At 44.3% G+C, this 25927-nt stretch overlaps 2 protein-coding genes across 4 annotated transcripts in view; both read left to right on the plus strand.

Annotated features, from left to right (window-relative positions):
* The first annotated feature begins 344 nt into the window (after positions 1 to 344).
* LOC310836330 (telomeric repeat-binding factor 2-like) lies at positions 345 to 5566 on the plus strand. 3 transcript variants are annotated; one of them, XR_014560009.1, is made up of 5 exons: positions 345 to 909; positions 2634 to 2848; positions 3437 to 3524; positions 3899 to 4045; positions 5049 to 5566. XR_014560009.1 is itself a non-coding variant. In XM_083721459.1 (4 exons), the coding sequence occupies exons 1-3, from the start codon at positions 609 to 611 to the stop codon at positions 3494 to 3496; spliced, it is 576 nt and encodes a 191-aa protein (XP_083577585.1). In that variant the 5' UTR covers positions 345 to 608; the 3' UTR covers positions 3497 to 3524; positions 3899 to 5042. The 3 variants fall into 3 exon arrangements, 1 of the variants encoding a protein (XP_083577585.1); XR_014560010.1 differs by lacking the exon at positions 5049 to 5566 and adding an exon at positions 4693 to 5042; XM_083721459.1 differs by lacking the exon at positions 5049 to 5566 and having other exon boundaries at positions 3899 to 5042.
* A 12243-nt stretch (positions 5567 to 17809) lies between these two features.
* The window catches only part of LAMC3 (laminin subunit gamma 3), a 64097-nt gene continuing 55979 nt past the window's right edge, over positions 17810 to 25927 (plus strand). The window contains exon 1 of the mRNA XM_083721320.1: positions 17810 to 18365. Within this exon, the coding sequence (XP_083577446.1) occupies positions 17993 to 18365 (373 nt within the window). The 5' untranslated portion in view covers positions 17810 to 17992. The remainder of the gene's footprint in view (positions 18366 to 25927) is intronic.

Raw genomic sequence — 25927 nt, forward strand, 5'->3', positions numbered from 1 at the left:
CTTATTTTCAAATCTGAAAGTTGACAGCTATGCTCCGTCCCCTATCCTCCCCAAATTTGATTTCTCTGCCTGATATCTGTGGGGAACCTGCCCGGCTGCCCCCTTGATTTAATAGACTTATAGAGTTGCAAGGGTTCCTCAAGGATCATCAAGTCCAACCCTTTGAAATGCAGGAAAGAGTATTTGAAAAATCAATGGGAGGGGAGGGCAACCTTTATTGGGTAGCCTCAGGCAAGCCTTGCTTTAGCCTACTTCACAGGGCTGTCTTGAAACTCCACTCCAGACTCTCAGGAAGAGCAAGGGCAGTATAACAAACCACACAAAGCAAATCTCCAGGGTGGAAGAGGCAGGGAAGATGATTCTCAGTACAGGACTAACTGGATGCCCCAATTTAAGATGTTGGAAGAACTGGTCATGAAGGAAGGACTTAGTTTCCTTTAAGGGCTCAAATCCCCACGTGCAGGATTTCCCTGGGCAAGCAGCGCGCTGCCCATCGCCTTCCCTTCCACCCTCTGCGCTTTGTGGGCTCCAGGCAGAGGAGCGAGCCAAGAGCCCCGCTGGGACCGGGATGCTGCTGAGACTACAGGGTCCCGGGCTCTGAGCCAGCGATGCTCTCGGCGGTCCCCCCGACGCCCTCCTGCCTCGCCCACCCACCCACCACGTCAGGGGCAGGAATCCTTAAAGGGCGCAACTGGCGCTACGCCCCCTTCCCGGCGTGGTGGCGCACGGTAGGAGGGAAGATGGAGGAGGGGGGCTGCGGAGCGTCCGAAGGAGCCGCGGAAGCTCGCGAAAAGTCCCTCGAGGAGGCGGTGAGCCGGTGGACCGTCCCCTTCTACGTCCCCCAGGCCATTCAGGCTTTCCGGGCCGGCCGTAGCCGGGACTTTCGCCAGCTGCGGGACGTCGTATATGGTGGGGAGACCAGCTAGTTTGACAAAAGGGGCATTTGGGGAACATTGGCGCTGGGGGAAAGAATTCTCAAGGTACAGTGGTACCTCGGGTACTGAATTCGTACTTGACCTGAAACTGTTCTTAACCTGAAGCACCACTTGAGCTAATGGGGCCTGCCGCTGCTGCCGCTGCGCCGCCGGGCACAATTTCTGTTCTCATCCTGAAGCAACGTTCTTAACGTTCTGAGCCCGGCCTTGGCTGGGGAGTGCGGGGTATAAATAAATAAATTATTATTATTATTATTATTATTATTATTATTATTATTATTACCTGAAGCACTATTTCTGGGTTAGCGGAGTCTGTAACCTGAAGTGTATGTAACCTGAAGTGTATTTAGCCCGAGGTACCACTGTACTTCCTGCTGAGGAACGTGAATGTAAATAACTAATAATAATGATAATGATGATGATGATAATAATAATAATAATAATAATAATAATAAATGGGTTTGCTCAGCCGCTCTGGACGAGTCACAGCATACAGTATATCAGAACATACTAAAACATCAAACATTAAAATATATTGCCTAATAGCCCCTATTCCACTTATGTCACTATTACGTATTTACATTTATATATCACATTTAATAGTCCTTAGGTGTTTTCATTTAAGAAAAAGTGAACCTAAAGCAACTTAAAATATAATACAATCTATATCCCTGGAATGTTTGTCATTTGCCTTTAGAAATTAAGGGAACCGATTTTAAAAGAAAAGGCACAACGTACAACTAACCAACAGCACAGAACCCAAAAGGAAGGTCTGCAAATAGCCTGTTGTGATTCTCAGCAAGCTGGTTAGGATACATGCCCCCTTAAATGAATGCCTCCTCAAGCCCATCACAGATGGTCACAAGAAGGGTTAGGATCCCCCCACACACCCGTAGCCTCCTAAGTACAGTGGTACCTCGATTTATGAACTTAATCCGTTCTGGAAGTCCGTTCTTAAACCAAAATGGTTCTCAAACCGAGGCGCACCTTCCCTAATGAGACCTCCCGCCTCCGGTGCCCTTCCACCATTCTTATTCCGTTCTTAGACTGAGGTAAAGTTCTCAAACTGGGACACTATTTCCGGTTTTGTGGAGTTCGTAAACCAAATCGTTCTTAAACTGGACTGTTCTTAAACCGAGGTACCACTGTACCTGAAAACTTCAGCGCCCTCTTGAAATCTATTTCAAATTGGATGCGTATATTAAGAGAATGAGTTTAATGAGTTTTGGGTATGGCCTGTAGTTGAGTGTGATGGTTTCCAGAAGCCAACCGCTAGGAAAGGCCTAGCACCTTTGGAGTATAGTTTTAAGAAGCTCAACTACTTTACCACCCATTTTCTTACAGCAATTATTTCTGTATGTCTGTAAATAAAATCTGTACATACTGCATTTCTGCCCTACAAAACAGGAGCCCCAACAAAATATCTGACCACAAAGATGAAGGAAGACACTAAAAAGTGATGTGTTTGTGTATATATGGGTACTAAGGATATTGTAGATTACACACAAAAAGCAAGCAAATGCGCAGTGATTCCTGGGCCAAAGGGCATGTTGAGATGAAGTTGGCTGTCTGTATATGGTCAGGGGTATAAGGTATGGGACAGGGCTTTGGTGCCCTGGCCCAAGCCTCATTACACCTGATTTGCTGACCTATCTGATTTTGCTCAGTGACTGTTTTGACTGTCTTGTTCTTCTCCAGCTGTGCTTGCACGGCCCCTAGCGCAAGAGAAATGCATTGGCATTCAGCTGCAGATTGTGCAGTTTCTGTCTAAGATTGATGAAGATTGGACCATTGATCCCGAGACCAAGTTAATGCCTCTTGAAGATGCCCTTGTTATTTTGGATAAGATGAAGGATGAACTGGACTTAAACAGTGATGCAGTAGAAGAAATAAGACAAAAAATAAAGGAAGCGGTAAGTGTTAACATTTCCTCTTCTGTAGGCACTAGTTACTGTTTCTCAGGCGAGGAGAGCTGTCTTTAGGTTTCAAAATGCAGTATATTTCAGAAAGGGTTTAATGAAGGTTCTAATTCAATGCCAAGATTAACTCTTGCCTATTTTTCTCCATGCTTAAATTAAGCTTTTAAATAAGTTCACAAAAGTTAGTAGAAGCAAGGAGGCAAGATTCCTATAGGGTGGGATGAAATGAGAGAGAAATGTATGCTCAAAGGTGCCTTAATTTATTGGAACTCAGCATGTTTTCCTTCTTCGGGAAATCCAGGGTAATCCAGGAAAAATTGGCTTCTTGACTGACTCTCCTAAGGCATCCATTATTCCAATGTTGTTAGCCTGCAGATATTTAAGTAGCTTGCCTTACTTGAATTTAAAAATAATTTTCTTTAATAAGTGATCTAATATTACACAATGAAAACCCACTGAGTTGAAAATGTAAAGCAGATCTAGAAGACTGCCGGGGGGTTGCTCCCAAACGGTACCTTCTTAGATTAGGAGCATTCCCCCCAAGTCTTCCTTGCAAACCATTATTTTGTCTTTCTTCTTCAGGCTGTCTTAACCAGCATAAAAAAACAAAAAATATGCACAAGCCAGAACGATCTTGAATAAACACATGACAAAGGACCCAAGTTCCCAGGTGAGCTTTCAGCAGGTATAAGTTCATGTTGCAATTGTTGTTGTTGTTGAAATGTGCCTCTTGTAGGGTCATTTCACTACAAAGCAGAGTCATGGTTTGTCCTTCCCACATTCTCCAATTCAGTGAGTGTCTTAAATACTTAGGAGTTTATTTTCCTCCTTACGCAATGAGAAAAATTATATCCGCAAGCAGCACATGTTGCTACAGATTGTGCTCTAGTCATCATTACTTTCATGCATTAGTGACCTTACCTAGACTGCTCTTGTGTTTTGGCTTGTTTTGTTTAAACGTCTAATGACTGCAAAAATTGCTTTTATCTCTGCCCTGCACTGCAATTTGCTTGCAAGTTCTGAAAAACATTTCCCTTTTCTTAGAAAATGAGGTCAATGTTGCAGAGAATCATCCGAAGAAAAAACTTAACTCATCCAGCCATCTTGAACTTCTCGTATGAAGTTTTCCAGCAGAGAATCCTTCTGTCTTTAGAAAGCTGCTGGAGTGTCCCTGAGCCCTTTCTCTTAGAGGTAAGCAAGGGTATGGGGGGTTGTTTGATTGTTGTAGTAGTGGGAGGACTATAGCTCCGAGGCCGAGCATCTGCTTTGCAAGCAGAGGGTCTCAAGTTCAATCCCTGACATCTCTAGCTAGGACTGGGAATGTCCCCTGCTTGAAACCCTGGAGAGCCACTGTCCCTCAACGTGTGGTGATAGAAAACTATGTGAGCCAGCTTTTTTTCTTCCTGTGTTCCTGTGTGTTGCTGGAGCACTTGAATATCACCCACATTGCCACAGCAGAGCTCTTGCCGTCTAACCACTGTGATAAAAAAAGCACATTCAACACCTGAGGCTTAAGACAGAAGCCTTCTCCCTGGACTAACTATTATGTGTTTGGGAAATCTTTTTGTGAAGAGCAAAGTGCCCCACTGCAGAAGAGAACAGGGCTGCAATGTCACATTTGACATATATCAAGCTTGTAACCTGACAATGTTTTGGACTAGCAATATCCAACAGCTGCAGCATCATGAGGCTGTGCTGCCTGGGACTTAGGAGAGTTGTAGGTACGGTAAAGCATCTTCAGGGCACCAGCTTGGGCATGGCTGCTGTATAGAAGTAGAAAAAGGAAAGGAAAGTAGAGAAATGTTGTCTAGTAACTGTGTTCACACTCTCTGTTTAAGATGGCAAAAAAGGATTTGGACGATCAGATAGAGACCGGGCTCAATCCTTTGGAAATGGCCAGCAAGGAGAAAATGGTGAAAGAAACCTCAGAGTTGGCAGCAGCAGATAAACCTGAATCTGTGGGAAGATCTGATGAGACTTTGGAAGAGCCCAGGCCTGAGGGAGGGCTTAGCAATACAGCAGAAGAAGAGCCAGAGTCTCTGGAGGGAGGCCGTGAGACAGTTGCAAGGCTTTTGATGGAGGCAAAGGAAGCTGTTTTGGAAGTTGCTAAAGTGGTGGATGAGTGCCAGGCAGCTTCAAAGCCAGAAGAAGAAACCAGTGGAGCTGCAGAGCCTGATGATACCTCCCAATTCAGATTAGCTAAGAGGAGACGAATTTGTCCAGATCAGAATGAAGAAGAGGATCTCCCAGGTGGTGAAGAGGTTCATAGGGACCGGGACCGGCCCGAGACCCCCCAGAGACCCCCAACACCTGGGTAAGCAGCAACTGTTTGAATCTGCTTGCCTGGTTTTGGGTGCTCGGCATGATCAAGGTTTCTTTGCCCCAAGGCTGCTATTGCAGAAATATAGCAAAGCTACTCTCCAAATAGCCAAGCGGCCAAGCAGCTGAGGCTCTCCTCTGAATGTCAGGCCAGAAGCTTTGAGTTCCCATTGTCTGCTCCATAGATTTGGAACCTGGTGAAGCAGCTAGTATCCTGTACACAGTAAGCAGAGGGGTTTGGGGGTACAGCTCTTGGCTCAAAAAAGTAAAATATTTGGACTGCCTGCTCCAGGTGCACAGCAGCAGCACGGACAAAATCATTGCCTTTTGCCTCAGACTGGCTTCTTGTTCTGGAGGACGCTCAACGCTGGCTCCATGCACACTTCTAATGAAAGCACCTGTGCAGTTTGGATGGCTTCCCACATTGCATTACCCAGTGACATCACAATGACATGGGGGAAAACATCGTCAGCGTGGCAGGCAAAACAACTGTTAAGTGTGATCCTTCAGCTTAGGCTATGCACAGGCTGGCTAAAGGGAAAACTCTCAAAACCTGGTAAACATCTTACAAAGCAAAGTGATCAATTTTGTGAACCATGCTAGAATGAGGTGGCACCTGTGAGTGAACATGGATGGCTGTTTGCCACATAGTTTAGAGTTGCCATATCTTGAAGAGCAAAAGAGAGGACAGCCTGAACCAGAGAAAGAAGTGCACCCACATGCCTCTTTTCCCAGCTTGGGCTGGCAGCAGCAGCAGTGTATAGAGTCGGCCAAGCTTTAATTTACCGTATATACTCAAGTATAATCTGACTTTTTCAGCACATTTTTTATGCTGAAAAAGCCCCCCTTAGCTTATAATCGAGTGTGGTGGCGGCAGAGGAATGAGCGGCCCCAAAGGAGCCCTTTCAGGCTGCTTGTTCTTCTTCCACCGCTGCCGCCACCACCAGGTTTGTTGTGTGGTGAACCGGCTTATACTTGAGTCAATTAGTTTTCCCAGTTTTTTGTGCTATAATTAGGTGCCTCAGCTTATATTCAGGTAGGCTTATACTCAAGTATATACGGTAATAAAAGAGGACATGTCTGGCATTTCTGGCAACTCCAACATAGTTTCATCAGTAGTTGGCTGCCTACGCATCATGCTGCCAAGGGCTGGGTAGAAATTGACCACTACCCTGAATTTCTGATGAGGGACAGTAGTGGTAAAACCTCCCAATTACTGAGCCAATAGCAATAACCAGCTTACTGAGTGGTTCCATGCATCCTGAATTTGAGTTTCAGAATCGAAGGGAAAAAGAAGCAGCAGCAGCAGCAGCACTTCCCTCTTGGGTTCTAAAAAGAAGGTAAGCAAGCCTACACCCAGTCTGGAGCTGAGCACACCAGTGAGGACAGATAGGTCTGCCTTGATAAGACCCCTCTAAATGGAGACCAGTTGATGAGGACCCCCTCTCCCAAATGAAGTAACTGATGAAATCTCCATTAATGGGAACATAGGAAGCTGCCATATGCTGAATCCTGGTCCGTCTAGCTCAGTATTGTCTGTGCTACAGGCTTTCAGACAAGGTGTCTCTTTCGCAGCTCTACCTGGATATGTCACAGGTTTGAAGCTGGGATCTTCTGCGTGTTCAACCACTGGACTAAGGGGCATCTCCTAGTTAATTAATCAAGGGCAGTGATGGCCAAACTTGGCCCTCCAGCTGTTTTGGGAGTACAATTCCCATCATCCCTGACCCCTGGTCCTGTTAGCTAGGGATAATGGGAGTTGTAGTCCCAAAACAGCCAGAGGGCCAAGTTTGGCCAACATTGATCAAGAGTCTTGGATACCCAGATGTTTCCCAGAAGCCTGGGCAATCTCAGCACGTCATATCTGCTATCTTTGATAGCCTCTTGAACCACACTGTAAGGTGGCTGAATTTTATTACCCACATTTTGCAGAAGGAGAACTAAGTGTGGAGAGCGTGCCATCAAGTTAGGTTTAATCTCTCGAAATATGGGCCAGATACTTGCCTGCTGTGCATCACTGGGCTACAGCCCATGTCAGCGGCAATCCTCTGTTAGCAACAGCCATGGAGCCATCTCCAGAGGGTGGGGTATCTGTCGTTCTGTCATAGGGGCAGGGGGCAAGTCTTGCAGCACTTGATGGTTGCTCATGAGAGCCTGTGCCCTCTTCTTTCTAGATCTGGACTTCAGAGGAGTCTCAGTGGATTAAGGAAGGTGTGAAGAAGTTTGGGGAAGGAAGGTGGAAAGCCATCTGCCAGGCATTCTCCTTTAAGAACCGGGCGCCTGTGGCAATCAAAGACCGATGGCGGACGATGAAGAATCAGGGGCTCTTGGGGAATGACCTGGAAGCAAGTGGCTGAGCTACAACGCTATGGGGACATAGGGTGGGCCAGAAATACTTTTGCAGTGTATTGCATTGGGCCAGCAGGCTGGTCACTGCAATCTCTTAGCATCCCTCTGCTTTGTCACATAGGATCTGCCCCACCCTGAAAATACAGATGCAGCCAACAGAACTTGAATAAGATATATTCTATCCACAAACAGGACAACATCATCTTATATTCTCAGCATAGGCAAACATTCTTATTTATTTTTGGAATCAACTTACTTCAATTAGTATTGTTGTTGTTGTTTAGTCATTTAGTTGTGTCCGACTCTTCGTGACCCCATGGACCAGAGAACGCCAGGCACCTCTGTCCTCCACTGCCTCCCGCAGTTTGGTCAAACTCATGCTGGTAACCTCGAAAACACTATCCAACCATCTCGTCCTCTGCCGTCCCCTTCTCCTTGTGCCCTCCATCTTTCCCAACATCAGGGTCTTCTCCAGGGAGGCTTCTCTTCTCATGAGGTGTCCAAAGTACTGGAGCCTCAGCTTCACAATCTGTCCTTCCAGTGAGCACTCAGGGTTGATTTCCTTCAGTATGGAGAGGTTTGATCTTCTTGCAGTCCATGGGACTCTCAAGAGTCTCCTCCAGCACCATAATTCAAAAGCATCAATTCTTCGGCGATCAGCCTTCTTTATGGTCCAGCTCTCACTTCCATACATCACTACTGGGAAAACCATAGCTTTAACTATACGAACCTTTGTTGGCAAGGTGATGTCTCTACTTCTCAAGATGCTGTCTAGGCCTGTCATTGCCCTTCTCCCAAGAAGCAGGCGTCTTTTAATTTCGTGGCTGCTGTCACCATCTGCAGTGATCATTGAGCCCAAGAAAGTAAAATCTCTCACTACCTCCATTTCTTCCCCTTCTATTTGCCAGGAGGTGATGGGACCAGTGGCCATGATCTTCGTTTTTTTGATGTTGAGCTTCAGACCATATTTTGCGCTCTCCTCTTTCACCCTCATTAAAAGGTTCTTTAATTCCTCCTCACTTTCTGCCATCAAGGTTGTGTCATCTGCATATCTGAGGTTGTTGATATTTCTTCCGGCAATCTTAATTCCGGCTAGGGATTCATCCAGCCCAGCCTTTCGCATGATGAATTCTGCATATAAGTTAAATAAGCAGGGAGACAAAATACAGCCTTGTCATACTCCTTTCCCAATTTTGAACCAATCAGTTGTTCCATATCCAGTTCTAACTGTAGCTTCTTGTCCCACATAGAGATTTCTCAGGAGACAGATGAGGTGATCTGGCACTCCCATTTCTTTAAGAACTTGCCATAGTTTGCCGTGGTCGACACAGTCAAAGGCTTTTGCATAGTCAATGAAGCAGAAGTAGATGTCTTTCTGGAACTCTCTAGCTTTCTCCATAATCCAGCGCATGTTTGCAATTTGGTCTCTGGTTCCTCTGCCTCTTCTAAATCCAGCTTGCACTTCTGGGAGTTCTCGGTCCACATACTGCTTGAGCCTTCCTTGTAGAATTTTAAGCATAACCTTGCTAGCGTGTGAAATGAGTGCAATTGTGCGGTAGTTGGAGCATTCTTTGGCACTGCCCTTCTTTGGGATTGGGATGTAGACTGATCTTCTCCAATCTTCTGGCCACTGCTGAGTTTTCCAAACTTGCTGGCATATTGAGTGTAGCACCTTAACAGCATCATCTTTTAAAATTTTAAATAGTTCAGCTGGAATACCATCACTTCCACTGGCCTTGTTATTTGCAGTGCTTTCTAAGGCCCATTTGACTTCACTTTCCAGGATGTCTGGCTCAAGGTCAGCAACCACACTACCTAGGGTATACGAGACATCCATTTCTTTCTGGTATAATTCCTCTGTGTATTCTTGCCACCTCTTCTTGATGTCTTCTGCTTCTGTTAGGTCCTTTCCACTTTTGTCCTTTATTATGGAAATCTTTGTACGAAATGTTCCTTTCATATCTCCAATTTTCTTGAACAGATCTCTGGTTCTTCCCATTCTATTGCTTTCCTCTATTTCTTTGCATTGCTCGTTTAAGAAGGTCTTCTTGTCTCTCCTTGCTATTCTTTGGAAATCTGCATTCAATTTCCTGTATCTTTCACCATCTCCCTCGCATTTTGCTTGCCTTCTCTCCCCTGCTATTTGTAAGGCCTCATTGGACAGCCACTTTGCTTTCTTGCATTTCCTTTTCATTGGGATGGTTTTCGTTGCTGCCTCCTGTATAATGTTACGAGCCTCCATCCATAGTTCTTCAGGCATTCTGTCCACCAAATCTAAATCCTTAAACCTGTTCCTCACTTCCACTGTGTATTCATAAGGGATTTGACTTAGATTGTATCTTACCGGCCCAGTGGTTTTTCCTACTTTCTTCAGTTTAAGCTTGAATTTTGCTATAAGAAGCTGATGATCTGAGCCACAGTCAGCTCCAGGTCTTGTTTTTTCTGACTGTATAGAGCTTCTCCATCTTTGGCTGCAGAGAATATAATCAATCTGATTTCGATGCTGCCCATCTGGTGATGTCCATGTGTAGAGTCGTCTCTTGTGTTGTTGGAAAAGCGTGTTTGTGATGACCAGCTTGTTCTCTTGACAGAACTCTATTAGCCTTTGCCCTGCTTCGTTTTGATCTCCAAGGCCAAACTTGCCAGTTGTTCCTTTTATCTCTTGACTCCCTACTTTAGCATTCCAATCCCCTATAATGAGAAGAACATCCTTCTTTGGTGTCACTTCTATAAGGTCTTGTAAGTCTTCATAGAATTGGTCAATTTCAGTTTCTTCAGCACAAGTAGTTGGTGCATAAACTTGGATTACTGTGATGTTAAAAGGTCTGCCTTGGATTCGTATCGAGATCATTCTATCATTTTTGAGATTGCATCCCAGTACAGCTTTCGCCACTCTTTTGTTGACTATGAGGGCCACTCCATTTCTTTTACGGGTTTCTTGCCCACAGTAGTAGATATGATGGTCATCCGAACTGAATTCACCCATTCCCGTCCATTTTAGTTCACTGATGCCCAGGATGTCAATATTTATTCTTGCCATCTCATTTTTGACCACCTCCAACTTACCCAGGTTCATGGTTCTTACATTCCAGGTTCCTATGCAATATTTTTCTTTACAGCATTGGACTTTCCTTTCGCTTCCAGGCATATCCGCAACTGAGCGTCCTTTCGGCTTTGGCCCAGCCGCTTCATCAGCTCTGGATCTACTTGTACTTGTCCTCCGCTCTTCCCCAGTAGCATGTTGGACACCTTCCGACTTGAGGGGCTCATCTTCCAGCATCATATCTTTTATATGCCTGTTGTCTTTGTCCATGGAGTTTTCTTGGCAGGGATACTGGAGTGGCTTGCCGGTTCCTCCTCCAGGTGGATCACGTTTGGTCAAAACTCTCCACTATGACCTGTTCATCTTGGGTGCCCTGCTCGGCATAGTTCATAGCTTCTCTGAGTTCTTCAAGCCCCTTCGCCACGGCAAGGCAGTGATCCATGAAGGGGCAATTAGTATTAATAACATACTATATAAAATCCCACCACACTGGACCAAAATACAAAGATGATGCATCGCCTTGAGTTAATTTAAAACTAAATATTATTTTTACAGAAATTGCAGTGTTTCATACATTTTGTGTTGCAATTGTGTTTGTGTTGCACACAAACTATACAATTGCATAGTTATCAAATTATTTCCTGTGTTGGACAATGGACAGCCTTCCTACGGTTGGTAAGAAAGTGATGAGTTCTTTAGATACTACGGTGTTGTTGTTGTTTTTTGTATCTTGGAACACTGTTAAAATAAAAAGATCCGGAGTGAATTCCCTTGTGTTCTTTATTATTGCTGTTAGCTGTATGTGAACCAGGGACCAAACAACCTGTATACAGGAACAACTCCACCATAAATGTATATTTGTCCCCTTAGTGTCATATCCACACCAATATTAGGGGCTTATAGCTGATGTGATGTTGGGATGGAGTCCTATACAGTACCATCTGTGGAAGATTTTGAGTGAAAGTTCTTTAATATTTGCAGAAACTGACTTGAAGGGTTTGTTCGTTCATATGCCTTTCCAAATTGAGTCTTCCATTGTTACTTTTAGATCATATTCCCATACTGACTTTAGGCTAGATGAGTCCCCAAATTGGTTCCGTATTAAGTGACCATAAATTTTTGATACTATTTCCTGGGTACCCCCATTACCTAGTGGCACCTTGAATCATTCAAAAGAAGTTGCATGCAGTTTAACTTATCAGATCCTTTAGTAAATGTTTAATTTGTAGAATTTGAAGCCTGTTTAAAGTTAATTCCCATTTTTAGTACATTTAAAGTTACAGGGTTACCATCCTTCATAATCATGAAACCTAGCTGTGTCTATTGGAATGCATCATAGTATACCGAGAGGTTTGGTAAACCTCAACCACCTTCATTAAAAATAAAAAATAAACAAAAAAAAGATTTCATGGGCAACCTTGAAGACTTAACTTGAAATATGAAACAATTTTAGTTTGCCATTTGGAAGTTGGAAAAAAGTAGGGAGGACCCGAAAGAGGAACAGAAAACAAGGAATTAACATGATATGTATACTGCTGCAATAGTTCTTAAAATGGAAACGTTAAATTTGTTCCACTTTTAAAAGTCCATGTTTATTTTTAAAATAATGGGATAACTCAGTTTAGATACATGGTTCATGATTTTTAAAATCGGCACACCCAAGTCTCTAAATCCAGAGCAGCACATAGGTGTATTAAGAATATGACAAGTGTTTATTTGAATCAGTGGTGGAAGACTGAAAAACATCAGCATTGATTTTCCAATGTTTACTTTTAAACCTGCCACTTCAGAAAAGGATTTTAATTATTCCTTTAATGCACAGGCTGACCCCTTAGGACCTTTCATCATCACAAAAATATCTGCATACATTGTCAACAGATGCTCCTTGCCCTTTCTCGGATATCCTTTTACATTTGGATTAAGACGTAGGATATTAGTGAATGGTTCAAGAGAGAAGGTGAGGAGCAGTGGGGACAAGGGACAACCTTGTTTTGTCCTGCCTCTGGGCGGCTTCCAACAAAACATTAAAATACAATAATTCATCAGATATTAAAAACTTCCCTAAACAGGGCTGCCTTCAAATGTCTTCTAAAAGTCTGGTAATTGTTGTTCTCTTTGACATTTGGTGGGAGGGCGTTCTACAGGGTGGGTGCCACTACCGAGAAAGCCCTCTGTCTGTTCCCTGTAACTTTGCTTCTCGCAGTGAGGGAACCGCCAGAAGGCCCTCAGAGCTGGACCTCAGTGTCTGGACAGAACGATGGGGATATACAGGGGTATACAGGAGCGCCTAAGGAACATAAAGCCAAGAAGAATGGTTTGGTGAGGCACTGTGAATCACATTCAACAAACGGTCTTCTGGTTTAATCCTGCCCCTGTGGCACTCTATCTCCTGGGGTAAAATCCTAAAAGCTCAACAACCTCAATTCTAAAAATGCTCAACAACTGCAAAACTGCAACTGGTCGGCCCGCACACATGTTTACTCCTTCAAATCTGGCCCTCTTTGGGCACCCCTAGGCGTAAAATGAGTTGCCAAGCCCATCGGGTCAATGGCTCTTATTATACAGTACTTCAGTTTGTTAAGAGCTTGATCAATTCTTCTGCAGAATGTTATTTTTTGTTGTGCTTTCTTTGTTAAAGGTTTGATACCACATCTTTTCACAATTATTATTATTATTATTATTATTATTTTAGATAAAGGGTTATTTTGGTTATATAAAACTCTATAAACATATTAAAAAACTCCATAAACATATCGCTAAACTGATTTTAGTCATGAGTGAAAGTGCCATATTTAAGGTAATTGTTTATGTAAATTGCTTTCTTTTGCTAGTTGTTCTCCCATTAGGACAGACTGTTCCTATCACCACTATTTTCCTGTTCCTTTTGTAGCTGGTGGGACTGGCCAGAGGCGGAGCTAGCTGCTGTGCACCTGGGGGTGGGGCGAGCGTCCCATGGGGGTGGGATGGCAATGTCAAAGACCCTCCAAAACTGGGAGATGCCCTTCTTGTGATGATGCCCACAAAGGAGAAGGTAAGCCATTTCCCTCAAAGCATCTAAGGTGGCCCTGAGGACAATCTTTAAAAATTAAATTAACCATGACAAGGTTCCCTATGTTTTTAAATCTTGAGGGATAGCAAAAGAAGCAGAATGCAGAAAGAATTAGGAATCCTACTTACACTTTAGATGAAGTGTCTCTTCTTTGCGTTAAAAAACATTTTTGCTTACTCACAAACTACCTCTTCTCGCCTGAACTATCCTCAAATAGTTGCTCTTCCCAAAGTCCTCATCCCAAAGTCACTCAGCAGAGGGACGTGTCACAATGGAGGACATGACACCGTTACTTTAGCTACCTTGCTTAACAATGGGCATTGTTCCCCATAATATTTATTTTTCAAATATATCTTTCAGTAGGTTAAGCAGTCTTATTTCATTTATTGAGAAAAGATCTAGAGCTGGCTCCATCCAGCACGGTGCATTTCTGGAAAGGACAGGAAACACCACACATACACACTTTTCAACATGGTGGGGTCACCAAGGGAAAACACTTCTGGCCTAGATTACGCCTGCTGTTTCTCACTTAATAGTTAAAAATAACCCCTCTCAACACCCTGTAGTAATCTGTCCAGTATTATGACTTCACCTTTAGGCCTCCTTAGGCTGCAAGGAAGTGAAATGTTATGAGTTTGTGGGTGCCGGACACTGAAGCTCTGGACACTGAACATCTGGGGAGTTGATAAGCCTTGTTTAAATGTACCCAGTGCTTCTTTCTGGGGGGACGAAGGAGTATGCATGAATCTAACGGGAGAAAAAACTTAAAATTTTAAAACTAAGGGGCAGTATTTCAATATGAGTAGGAAAATTACTATTTTTCATCATCACAGCCAGCAAAGAAGTGTAAAGTTAATGAGGACTCTGTAAAAACAAAAGATGTTGTGTAATATAAGGTAATGCATGTTCTTTGTACTTTTGTCTATTTACTGTGTTTATTTTCCCTGAATTGAACTATAAAATGGTGATTTTCCTAAGTCAAAATGAGAGTACCCCATATCATTTATTTAGAAAAAAAGGACAGAACTAAAGCATTTACCATTCCAAAGGAATGACCAGGCTACCCAGAAAATGCAATCAAGTAAGGCGTTATCAAGTATCCTGACAGTCAGGAGAGAGGCAACACTCTCTCTCAAATTTCTGCTGGAGACCATGACGTTTTGGGGGGTGGTCTTGGGCTACAGGGTGTGCAATTTCAAAAGTCTTTATAGGGGCTTGCACAGCATTGTTCTGAGTCTTTCCTACCTCCATGGAAGGAGGGTAGGAAACTGTTGCAACAGAAAATAAAGATCTGCCTTGCTTTCTATGGATCTTGTCTCCTCCATCCATTCATCTTTAACGGATCACAGACTTGGGGGACTCAGTTCCCTGGGGAGTTGGGCAGCAAAACCCAACCCTATTTTTTTCTATAACAGGCCCACACACCAATGGGTGTTCTACAGGGATGTTCACTTTGAGGAAGGGTAGAGAAACCCCCCCAATTTAACATTCTTCAGCAATACCTGGCTCTTTTATCTCCCTGACAAAATAAGCACTCACCAGTCAATCACCCACCTACCTGCTGCCCAGCACTCTCCTGCCTGAGCTGACAGAGATGGTCTCAGGGGCTGTGTTGAGGAATCCGAGAATGCTGGTTTTGGGGGACTTCAACATCCATGATGGCTCCCTGCTATACTCTAGAGCTTAGAATGAGAAAACAGGCTGGAAGACGGCTTGAATGCAAGTGGGGGGAAACTCTGGTTGTATGCAATTGAATACTGGTGAGGGCTCATCATTGAGCCTACCTAGTGGCAGTGAAGACAGCAAAGAAGCTTTGCTCTGCTGCCTCCTTTGCATCCTCATTGTGCTGTCCAGCAGAGCTTTTCCAGGTAGTATGGAGCCTGCTACAGTCTGGCCCGAAGGAGGTGGCAGAACCAATGGCAGCTTGCTGTGACTTGTTTGCAAGGCATTTTGAGGATAAAATTGCTTGCATTCACCAGGATCTTGACTCCGCTGTTACAGTAGATTAATCTCAAGGGGCCTTGGTGGATTAACATTCTATGTCCCTTTAAATATGCTTGTGGGAGTGGGGCTTATAGGTTTGCTTTGGTTTTTTCCTTGTTTTTATTATGTTTATTATTATTACATTAAACAGTCATGTCTTCCCCCAAATAATTATGGGAGCTCTAGTTTTTTTACATGTGCTGTGAGTTGTTAGGAGAGCCTTAATTGCCCTCCGAGAGTTACAGTCTCAGAGTGGTACAATCAATCAATCAATCCTTCTTCCCAGGGAACTCTGAGAATTGTAGCTCTGTGAGAGGAATAGCGGCCTCCTAATGACTCTCAGCACCTGTAGCAAACTACAGCTCTCAAAATTCTTTAGGGAAAGCCATGACTGTTTAAATTGCTATCATAGCTGTTATAAGTAATAAAACTGCTCCTTTTCCCTCATGGGGTACCCAAGAGCCCATATAGAGTCCTTTTGTAGGTTCTCTATCGGTAGGAGAAAATAACAGAGACCAACCAGAGAATATTGAGAAGCAAAGCAGCTAGTAAGCTTGATCTTTATTGGTCTGTTGCAACAGGGTGCCCCTTTCACACACAGGAGGAGGAGGAGGACCCAGAACCTGTGGGAATGTTCAGGTGTGCAGGAGAGGATATATTGTGAGTTTATATGCTAATCCAACTTGTCCTAACAAGTTCCCAAAGTATCAGCAGAGTTTATAGACATTCCCCTTTAAGTTCGCAACGGTAACGTCTGCACAGGTTCGCTAGAACCTCTATAATAATTACTCTGGTAATTTCCCCTTTGTTCCCTCTTAAAATACAAGACACGACACAGTCTTTATAAAAGTATAAAAGAGTTTACTCACATTCTGTTCACAATATGATCCCAGAAGGCAGACAGCTTTAAAAAGGTTACATACATTCGGAATCTATCTTATACGAAGATAGTCCTTATCTCCTCTCTTGGCTGGGAGCCAAGAGAGCATCCTTAGATGTTTCCTCATCAAAGGAAGATGGCAGAGAGAGAGAGAGTGGCTGGCTGCCCTGTGCTTTTATAATTTACCTGCACAGGTGAGGCCACACCCACCTCTGGTCACATGCGGAGGAAGTCCGTCCCAGGAAGTTTACCTGCTTGCTGGACTGACATCCCTCCCCATGTTCTAACATGTACACTCTAGGAATGTTGTCATTGACTGCTCCTGTGTTTACATGCCACAGAACCAAGGTGTGTCCACCCTTACATAGACATTTTTAATTGCCCAGCCTGGAGTTCCAAGACCACCCCCAGAAACATCATCCATCCATCCGTCACAGAAGAGGTGTAGCCCAAGACCACCCCCCAGATATATTAAATAGTGGGTGGACATAGCATATGACACAGAGATTTCTCCAAGTAGTTCCTTATACGTAAGCTGGAACTGAACTGAACAGCAAACCGTTCAGCCGGCCTGCTTTTATAGGCAGTTGACTGTCAACATTGTAACAACAACCACCCAGGTTTTCCCGCCTAAATTAACTGACGTGGACCTGAGTGAAAACTATATACACAATACCCCTGGTGGCCAGGGTGAAAACTTCAATACATAACAAGATGCATCATACCTACATCACAGAAAAGGCAGTCTACAGCAGAAATCTGAGTGCGTTGTTTATCTCCTGTCTGGCAGGTTACCTGATTGCATTATCTGGATTTTGGCCACTCTTTTGTTATTATAACTACTTAATTCCTGAATCTAGGTCACAGGTCACAGGCTCACACCCTGTTCATATCTTCAATGTGCCCTGAAGACAGGATCTGTGAGGAAAGAGACAATGGGGAGGTTTCCCACTTTGACCTGGCAGAGAAATATTTGAGGTCAATTTGTTCAGGGCCTAATCTGTGGGGTTGCAGACATGTGGTTTATATATACAATTATGAACATTTTTTTAATATGACTTTAAACTTCTTATAACTATAGCACTTTAAATTTATGGAGTGGATGTGGCCTTGGAAAGTTGCTAGTACCATAAGATGTGCTGCCTCATGAAGGGATTTATCTGAGTACAATAAAAGATTTTGGTTCTTTAGGGGCCTTTTCTCTAAGTGTCCTCCCTCCAAAACAAACAAACAAACAAACAAACAAACAAACAAACAAACAAACATACATCCAGTCCCCTTCTCTCTTTCTTTGATCCTGAGAATTTTGGTAGGCCATTTTCACCCAGACCTACAAAATAACCTTTGGATGTGGAGTGTGAAGTTTCCATCTCCGTCCACAAGATGGAACTGGGAGAAAGAAGATCTGTGGGATTCTCTCTGCTCAGTCAGAGGAGGAGAAGGAGGGAATTGTGAGCGGCTCTTTAGAGCCTGGGATTGTGTCAAGACATTTCAGTGGCTTCTTTGAGACTGATCATGGCTGGGGTTATCTGGTGTCTGGCTTTGGTTTGGCTGGGCCTGCATCTGACCATGGGGGCCATGGATTCATGCTATGATGCCCATGGACGGGCACAGCGCTGTATGCCCATCTTTGAGAATGCCGCATTTGGGAGGCGTGCGCAGGTGTCCAACACATGTGGCTCCCCACCAGAGGATTACTGTCTCCAGATGGGAACACGAGACTCCACCACACTCTGCCACCGCTGTGATGCCGGCAGCGATGTGCTCCACCACAACGCCACCTACCTGACAGACTTCCATAGCCAGGAAGAACCCACGTGGTGGCAGAGCCAGTCCATGGCCTTTGAGGTCCAGCACCCCAACTCAGTCAATATCACCCTTCACCTGGGTAAGTTAGAGTGACCTTGTTTTTCTCCCTTCTCCCCTCTCCCCTGCAAACTGCAGAAATTATTTTTTAAGATGCAGCCGCCAAACGGTACACTGAAAGCACATTTTCACCTCCAAAAACCCCTGGGAACTGTTGTTTATCCTTCACAGAGCTAGAACTCCCAGCACCCTTAAACTACTGTTCCCAAGTTTCTTGGGTGTGCGTGTGCTTTAAATGAATGATGTGTCCACAGCCTTAATTCAGCATCACATGCAGGCACGCTGGCAGGATGAAATTCAGGGATGAGTGGGGTGATCTCTCCTACCTATATCTGAAAGGGTGAAACCCTCCTCAGCCACTTTACCTTATTGTTTTTATCTGGGGGTCTCAGCATTTAACCTTTTATTTCTGTTAGGTTAGGGCAATGGAATTATTTAGAAAATCAACTTGCAATAAGCTTCTAAAGTTTCTATTTTAATTCAAATAAACTACCCCATATGTGCCCACTTGATAGCTGAAATCAGCGGAACTGGCACTTTTAGAATTGCCACATAATGTTCATTCCATGGCTGCAAGGAATGGGATCTTTTAAGGCTTCATTTGCACTATACATTTCATTGCGTTTCACACCACTTCAAACAGAATCCTGGAAAATGTAAATTGTTAACAGAGCTGAGTTTTGTTAGGAAGCCCCCTTTTCCCTCCCAGAGCTACAATTTCCAGAGTGGTTTAACAGCCAAGCCCTCTTCCCACAGAACTCTGGGAATTGTAGCTCTGGGAGGGGAATAGGGAGGTCTCCTAACAACACTAAGTACCCTTAAGAAACTACAGCTCCCGGGTTTATTTGGCTTTTTAAAGCACTATGATACTCCTTGAAACCTGTAGTGCAAATGAGGCTCTAGTTTATGGAACTCCCTGCCTATGGATGTCAGATAGGTATCCTTGAATGTTTTTAGCGCCTGCTAAAGGTCTTTTGGCGGTTTGAATCCTGTTGCTCGGTCCCTGCTCCTGCAAACCTAGCAGTTCAAAAGCACGTCAAAGTGCAAGTAGATAAATAGGTACCGCTCCGGCGGGAAGGTAAACGGTGTTTCCGTGTGCTGCTCTGGTTCGCCAGAAGCGGCTTAGTCATGCTGGCCACATGACCCGGAAGCTGTACACCGGCTCCCTTGGCCAGTAAAGCGAGATGAGCGCCGCAACCCCAGAGTCAGCCACGACTGGACCTAATGGTCAGGGCTCCCTTTACCTTTACCCAGCCATGTAGTTTTATAACAAACATTTGTTTTTAAATCTGCTGACTTTGCCTATATTTTGATCATTTCATTATGTCAACTTGAATAAATATTTTATACCATCTTATGTAAGCCGCATAGAAATAATGGGTGATAGTCAACAATTTTTTCCTCAGGCTAGACCTGTTAAAATGTTCATTTCTATAGGTTTGCTCTGAGTAAAACGTCATTGAATACCATCCATTTGTTTGTTATCAATGGGTTTGTAAAACACATATCTATGTATAGTACTGTGATTAACAAAATAGGTATTTTATATTTTGGCTTCCACCTTCATCAGATACTCTGCTAAAAAATGAAATTATATTGTTTCCAAAGTGGCAGTTATGGAGCTTTGAGGATGGAACATTCAGATTGGCTTTGTTTGATGAAGCAAAACGATGTTGGTACTATTCTCCATACTGAGGCCTGCTAACATGTCCTGCAGTGTGTACATGCAGATAGACAGCTATAGATATAGGAAGTGCTTTTATGGGTGGGGGGGGGGAATGAGACACTGGTACTCATATGTTGATAAAAGTGCCATGGATGCCAATGCAAGATCACTGCCATGAGCGAGGGGTTAGGGCCCTCTGTGGTGAATATCACCACCTAAAAAGCATTGTATATAAACATATATGTATTCAATTTTAGTTTTATTCAGAGCAGACCCAGAGGAATTAATGAACATGACTAACATAGGTCCGTTCATTTTGGCAGGTTTACTATAAGCAAAGCTGAATTAGATACGATCCCTTGCATTTAATATTTTGAATAGCACAGCTGGAAACACTGGTAGATTTTAGATACTGGCAAATATTCATATAGGCTCTATTTCTGTTTTGGAATGCATGTGTTCATGTTGCAACATGTGAACATTGGAAGAGCTTGTGGTATGGTACCAGTGACCCATCTAGTGCACTATCCTGTTCTCACAGTGGCCAACCAGACGTCTCTGGGAAGCCTGCAGCCAGAACAATAATTTCACTTGCGATTCCCAGCACTTACGATTCAGAGGCATATTGTATAAAGACTAAGGTCTTAGAAGTAAACTATAGATAATATTGTAGAGATTAAGACCTAAACCATATTTTAACTGCTGCCACAACTGTTTTGTTTATTGTTATATTGATTGTTAACTTAAACTTACTTTTATTGTGTTTCTAATTTGTTTAGTACAGTATGTGAGTCCAGCCTGGGACTGTAATAAATTCAATTCAAATTCAGAGGCATATTGCTTCCACCTGTGACAGTGGACAATAGTCAGCCTGAAAAATTAGCAAGTAATTGAAGTGCTCCTTAAAATAATTGTTGTTGTTGTTGCAACTGAAGTGCTCCGTAAAAGAATAGCTGTTGCTGCTGTTGTTGTTAATTTATATACCAGTTTATTCCCTGACAGGGACTCAAGGTGGCCTACAAATAAAAAAGAGCTAAAAAAATGTGTGTAGTCCAAAAGAATTCTAGTGAAAAAGCTTGAAAAATAGCAATAATCAATCAAATAGAAACCCATTGTTACATACTGAGCCAATGGCTTATATCTGACAAAATAATAATTCCTCTCTGCTAAGATGGAGATGGAGAACCTGTGCTGCCCTCCCTCCACACATTACTAGACTCCAGCTCCCATCAGCCCCAGACAGCATTGCCAACAGTCAGGGATGACGGACACTAAAGTCCAGTAACATCTGGAGGTCCACAGGTTCCCTATTACTGTGCTAAGGTCTTACCACCTTTCCCAATATTAACTGACTTGTATATATTGCTATTTCTGGGTTACTAGAATTTGTTAGCGAATGTTAGCAATAAATGAATATTGGGCATATTGAAGGGAAGATAACTGCTGCACCAATTCTCCTGAAAAGTGCCACACATGGAAATTCCTGGGTTTAGCCTAAGCAAACTAGTCTGGCTGGGCTGGTTGAATGTAAACCATTATAAAACCAGGGCCAGGCATCCACACATCAAAGAAGGTGTCTGGGTCTGCACAAAACAGGGGTTGCAAAGGTAATGGGGAGGAGCCTGAATAGCAGTTGGCATCCATCTGTCTCGAGAGACAATGGAGTGTACCTCCAGGGATGGCTGTGTTAGAAGTCAAATGGCTGTGTTAGAAGCACCGAAGTGACCTCCCTGGGGTGCAAGCCTGGGCAGTGTGTATTGAGGCCCTGAACTGCCTAGATGAGAAGACCACCCTCTTAAAGGTAAAGGGACCCCTGACCATTAGGACCAGTTGTGGCTGACTCTGGGGTTGTGGTGCTCATCTCACTTTATTGGCCGAGGGAGCCAGCAGCGTACAGCTTCCGGGTCATGTGGCTGGCACGACTAAGCCGCTTCTGGCAAACCAGAGCAGCGTACGGAAACGCGTTTACCTTCCCGCTGGAGCGGTACCTATTTATCTACTTGCACTTTGACATGCTTTCGAACTGCTACGTTGGCAGGAGCAGGGACTGCGCAACGGGAGCACACCCCATTGCGGGGATTCGAACCGCCGACCTTCTGATTGGCAAGCCCTAGGCTCTGTGGTTTAACCCACAGCGCCACCAGCGTCCCTAACCACCCTCTTAGCCTTGCCCTAATGCCATACAAGAATATAGAAGAAGGGTGGGGGGAGCTGACAGGAGGTGTTGCAATTGGCTATGTATTCTGGGAAGGTGAAGAAGAAAAAAGAGAGAACACCATCCAGGAGCAGGAGGGCATCAGCTATTAGGACTGGCTGGGGAGCAAGAATAAAGGGGTGGTGCTTAGGATGGCTCTGTCTGCAGTGCTGGGCTGCTATGAAGGACAAATGTCTCTTGAGATGACAGTGCTGTAAGATCTGCACCCCCCTTAATTTAAACTCAGGTGTAAAGATAAAGGTAAAAGGACCCCTGACCATTAGGTCCAGTCATGGCCAGCTCTGGGGTTGCGGCGCTCATCTCGCTTTACTGGCCAAGGGAGCCGGTATACAACTTCTGGGTCATGTGGCCAGCATGACTAAGCCACTTCTGGCGAACCAGAGCAGCGCGCGGAAACTGCTGAGACTGCCGCTGCTGCATTTCCCGGGGACATTTGATGAAATCCGGGGACATTCCAGGGATGGAATTTTCCAGGGACTTATTCACAAATCTGGAGACTGTCCCCGGGAAACAGAAACGTTTGGTAACCCTAATGATAACTCCCACATAAGTGGGTGGATGACTGTATAGTTACTATATATTTGGTAACTATAGCAATAGCAACACACATACCATCTTGGTGCCTCGCTAGCTTTGAGCAATTTCATTATATCCTTATATCCTGTTGCCCTCCCAAATCTTGGCTCCATTGCAATTATGGAATGATCTCTGATGACTGCTAAACAAATAAGCAGTAACTGCTCTAGCCTGAATCTCTGAGGACAAAATTTTATGTGTGTGTCTATTTAGCATGGGGGGGCTGTACTGTTGCCCTTCCCAGATGGCAAAACTGGAGGGGGTGGGTGGAGGGTTGGAGGTTCAAGCGATGGCCATCGAGTCCCAAGAGAAGAGAGGCCCTTCAGGCCAAGAGAGTTTGGAACAGTCTGCTTCTGAAAGAGGTCACTCCTTTCCCAACCCCCTGTGAACGCGCCCACATCTGTTACAAATTGACAGGATGTTTGGACTGGCCATTCTACTTAGGATGAAAGGAGCTGGCCTAGCTCCAGTCTCTGACACCTCCGTTAAACCAGACTTTCCCCCGCTTGACCCAGTACTGTGTTTCAAGGAAAAGACAATATGTGTTTTAGAAACAGCTTCTCTAAAAGCCCTTAGACATGACATGACATGGGAGGACGGGGACAGGAATGTGACTATAGTCATAGCTCGGGTTGAATATGCTTCGAGTTGAGCGTGTTTGAGTTGTGCTCCGCGGTAACCCGGAAGTAACGGAGCGCGTTACTTCCGGGTTTCGCCGCTTGCGCACGCGCAGACGCTCAAAATGATATCACGCGCATGTGCAGAAGTGGCAAAAAGCGACACGCCCGTGTGCAGACGTACCGTCGCTAGTTACGTTTGCTTCTAGATGCGAATGGGGCTCCGGAACAGATCCCGTTCATATCTAGAGGTACCACTGTACTAGGAACAAGCTGGTGTCCACTGAAGCAGAACTTGGTTGTCATTTGTTTCTGTTACTCCTCTCTCACAGAAAATCTGTTCCAGAGGCCACATTTACACCATACATTTAAAGCACTATGTTACCGCTTTAAACAGAAACAGCTTCCCCAAAAAGATTACGTGAGCTATACAGTAGTTTGTTAAAAGTGCTGAGAATCTTAAGGTGACCCCTGTTCCCCTCACAGAGTTAGAATTTCCCTGTGAAAAGGGATTGACTGTTAAACCACTCAGGGAATTGTAGCAGCAAATTGTTTGGGCTTGCCCTGGAGGAACCTGTGGCCCTCTGAGTGTTGCTTGCTTCCAACTCCCATGAGCTCCCACCAACATGGTCAATGGTGAGGGATGATAGGAGTTACAGCCAGGCAACATCTTAGTGTAGGACTGTGGGCAATCTATGAGAGATTGCAATTCCCACAGGCTCTGTTGGAGGTGGGAGAAGTACACATTGTCCTAGCTGAAGAACAACACATTTTCCAGCAACCGGAGCAAATTGCAGTTGAGTCTAACAGTGGCAAAGTAAATACCATTGCTATTTCTAAACAGGATGTTGAAAACTCACCCAAACACACTACCGCCTCCACAAAGGAAAGCCGGCACCTCTATCCCCTGCTAATAGGCTTCTCAGAGTCATCTGTGGACTACTGATACAACGAGGATGCTGAATTCAATGGCGCGATCCAGACCAGCAAAAAATCCTTACCTTCTTCCGAAGGAATCATTAATATATTGTCATTAATAAACAGTAGTATTTAGATAATATTTGGAGTATTGAAGGGGAGATTCCAGGCCAGTGGAAAAATACAGGCTAAGCTCTTTTTCCAGGTCAGGACCTCACCCAGAATAGAGGCAGTTGACAAGAAGTGTTGATGGCCCATCCCTGAGAACACCTTGGGTCTGTGGTTACTGGGGCGGAGAAAGGTTTGGGATTGAAAATAAGAGAGGAGGCAGACTGTGCTGTGAGATGGCAATGCTGTAAGATCTGCACCTCCTTCATCTAAACTCAGCTGTAAATATGTGTATTTATGTGGGGGTAACGTTCTGAACCTCCGTATGCATACGTGAAGTCGCATAAAATGGGGAGCACCTGGAGAGTCCTCCTGGCTCCCGAGAAGACTCATCCCAGAGCCCACAGAGGACAAGCCAGTGGCTTGCAGTTGCTACTGCTCTACCCCCCACATCAGCTGTTAGGTAGGAGGTCTCAGCAAAGCCCTGCTGTGGCACTGGCTCCTGAAGAGACCCTCCCTAGCACCCTAAGAGGACGTCCTCTTTGGGCTCTGGACAAAGTCTCTTCATGAGCCAAGAGGACCCTTCAGGGTGCAATTACAGGATTCACTTCCAGAATTCTGGCACGGCATATGTGCACAGTCACATGCAAACAGTGCATGTGTAAATGGGAACCTGCCTGTAATTAAGCCATATTTCTTATAGACACTACAGCCTCCTCCACATCTTGATTCTCAACAGAAACACAACCCTAGATGAGAGCCTGAAACCCGCTGTAATTGTGTGTACCTCTCAGCAGAGATTGGGGTCTTCCCTTCAATGTTCCAAATATTATCTAAATTCTACCGTTAATTAATTTCCACCATTCACTAACATACTGTGGTCCCCTAGATCTACCGTATTTCAAAATTCAGCTGTTAACCATGAGAGCTAAGGATCAAACTTTGGAAGCAGAATGTATCTAAATACTAGATGCTGAGTGGTGGGGACACAATGTTTGTTTTAAATACTAACAGTAGCCTTGTTGCTCAGAAATCCCAACAAACTCCTTCCAATCAGTTCTGTTTTGAAATATGTGGCTAAAATCAGTGCAGTTTTGAGGACCACCTGCTTCTTTTTCTGCATGAGTCACTGTTCTTGTTGGGCTCAGAAAATTGACTCGTGCAGAGACACAATTCCACTGCATGAGTGGATCAGGAATCTATCAAGCAGGTCTGATTGTGCATCTTCAGTTGTGCATGGGCCAACTGAAAGAACAGTGTAGTAGGGCAGTGGGATCACTTCCTCGGTGACTTAATGCTTAGCACCAGTGTTTTTCTTCTAGAAAAAGAGGTACTGGTACTCCATACCCTTCAGTATCTCCAGAAAAAAACTCACTCCTTAGCACTCACAAGAGCCTTCAATTGCTCATTGTTTTTGACGCAGAAACGCCTACAACAGACATCTCCCCCTCATCTGTTCCAGGGTTACTTGCCAATCCCCTACC

The sequence above is a fragment of the Podarcis gaigeae genome (genome assembly GCF_964106915.1).
Source record: "Podarcis gaigeae genome assembly, chromosome: Z".
In the NCBI taxonomy this organism is placed as follows: Eukaryota; Metazoa; Chordata; class Lepidosauria; order Squamata; family Lacertidae; genus Podarcis; species Podarcis gaigeae.

Bases quoted from the DNA above. Each gene is read 5' to 3' on its own strand.
- LOC310836330 (XM_083721459.1), top strand. From the start codon at position 609: ATGCTCTCGGCGGTCCCCCCGACGCCCTCCTGCCTCGCCCACCCACCC. The intron at 910-2,633 runs GTGGGGAGACCA...GTTCTTCTCCAG, and splicing joins GCTGCGGGACGTCGTATATG to CTGTGCTTGCACGGCCCCTA. The intron at 2,849-3,436 runs GTAAGTGTTAAC...TTTCTTCTTCAG, and splicing joins GACAAAAAATAAAGGAAGCG to GCTGTCTTAACCAGCATAAA.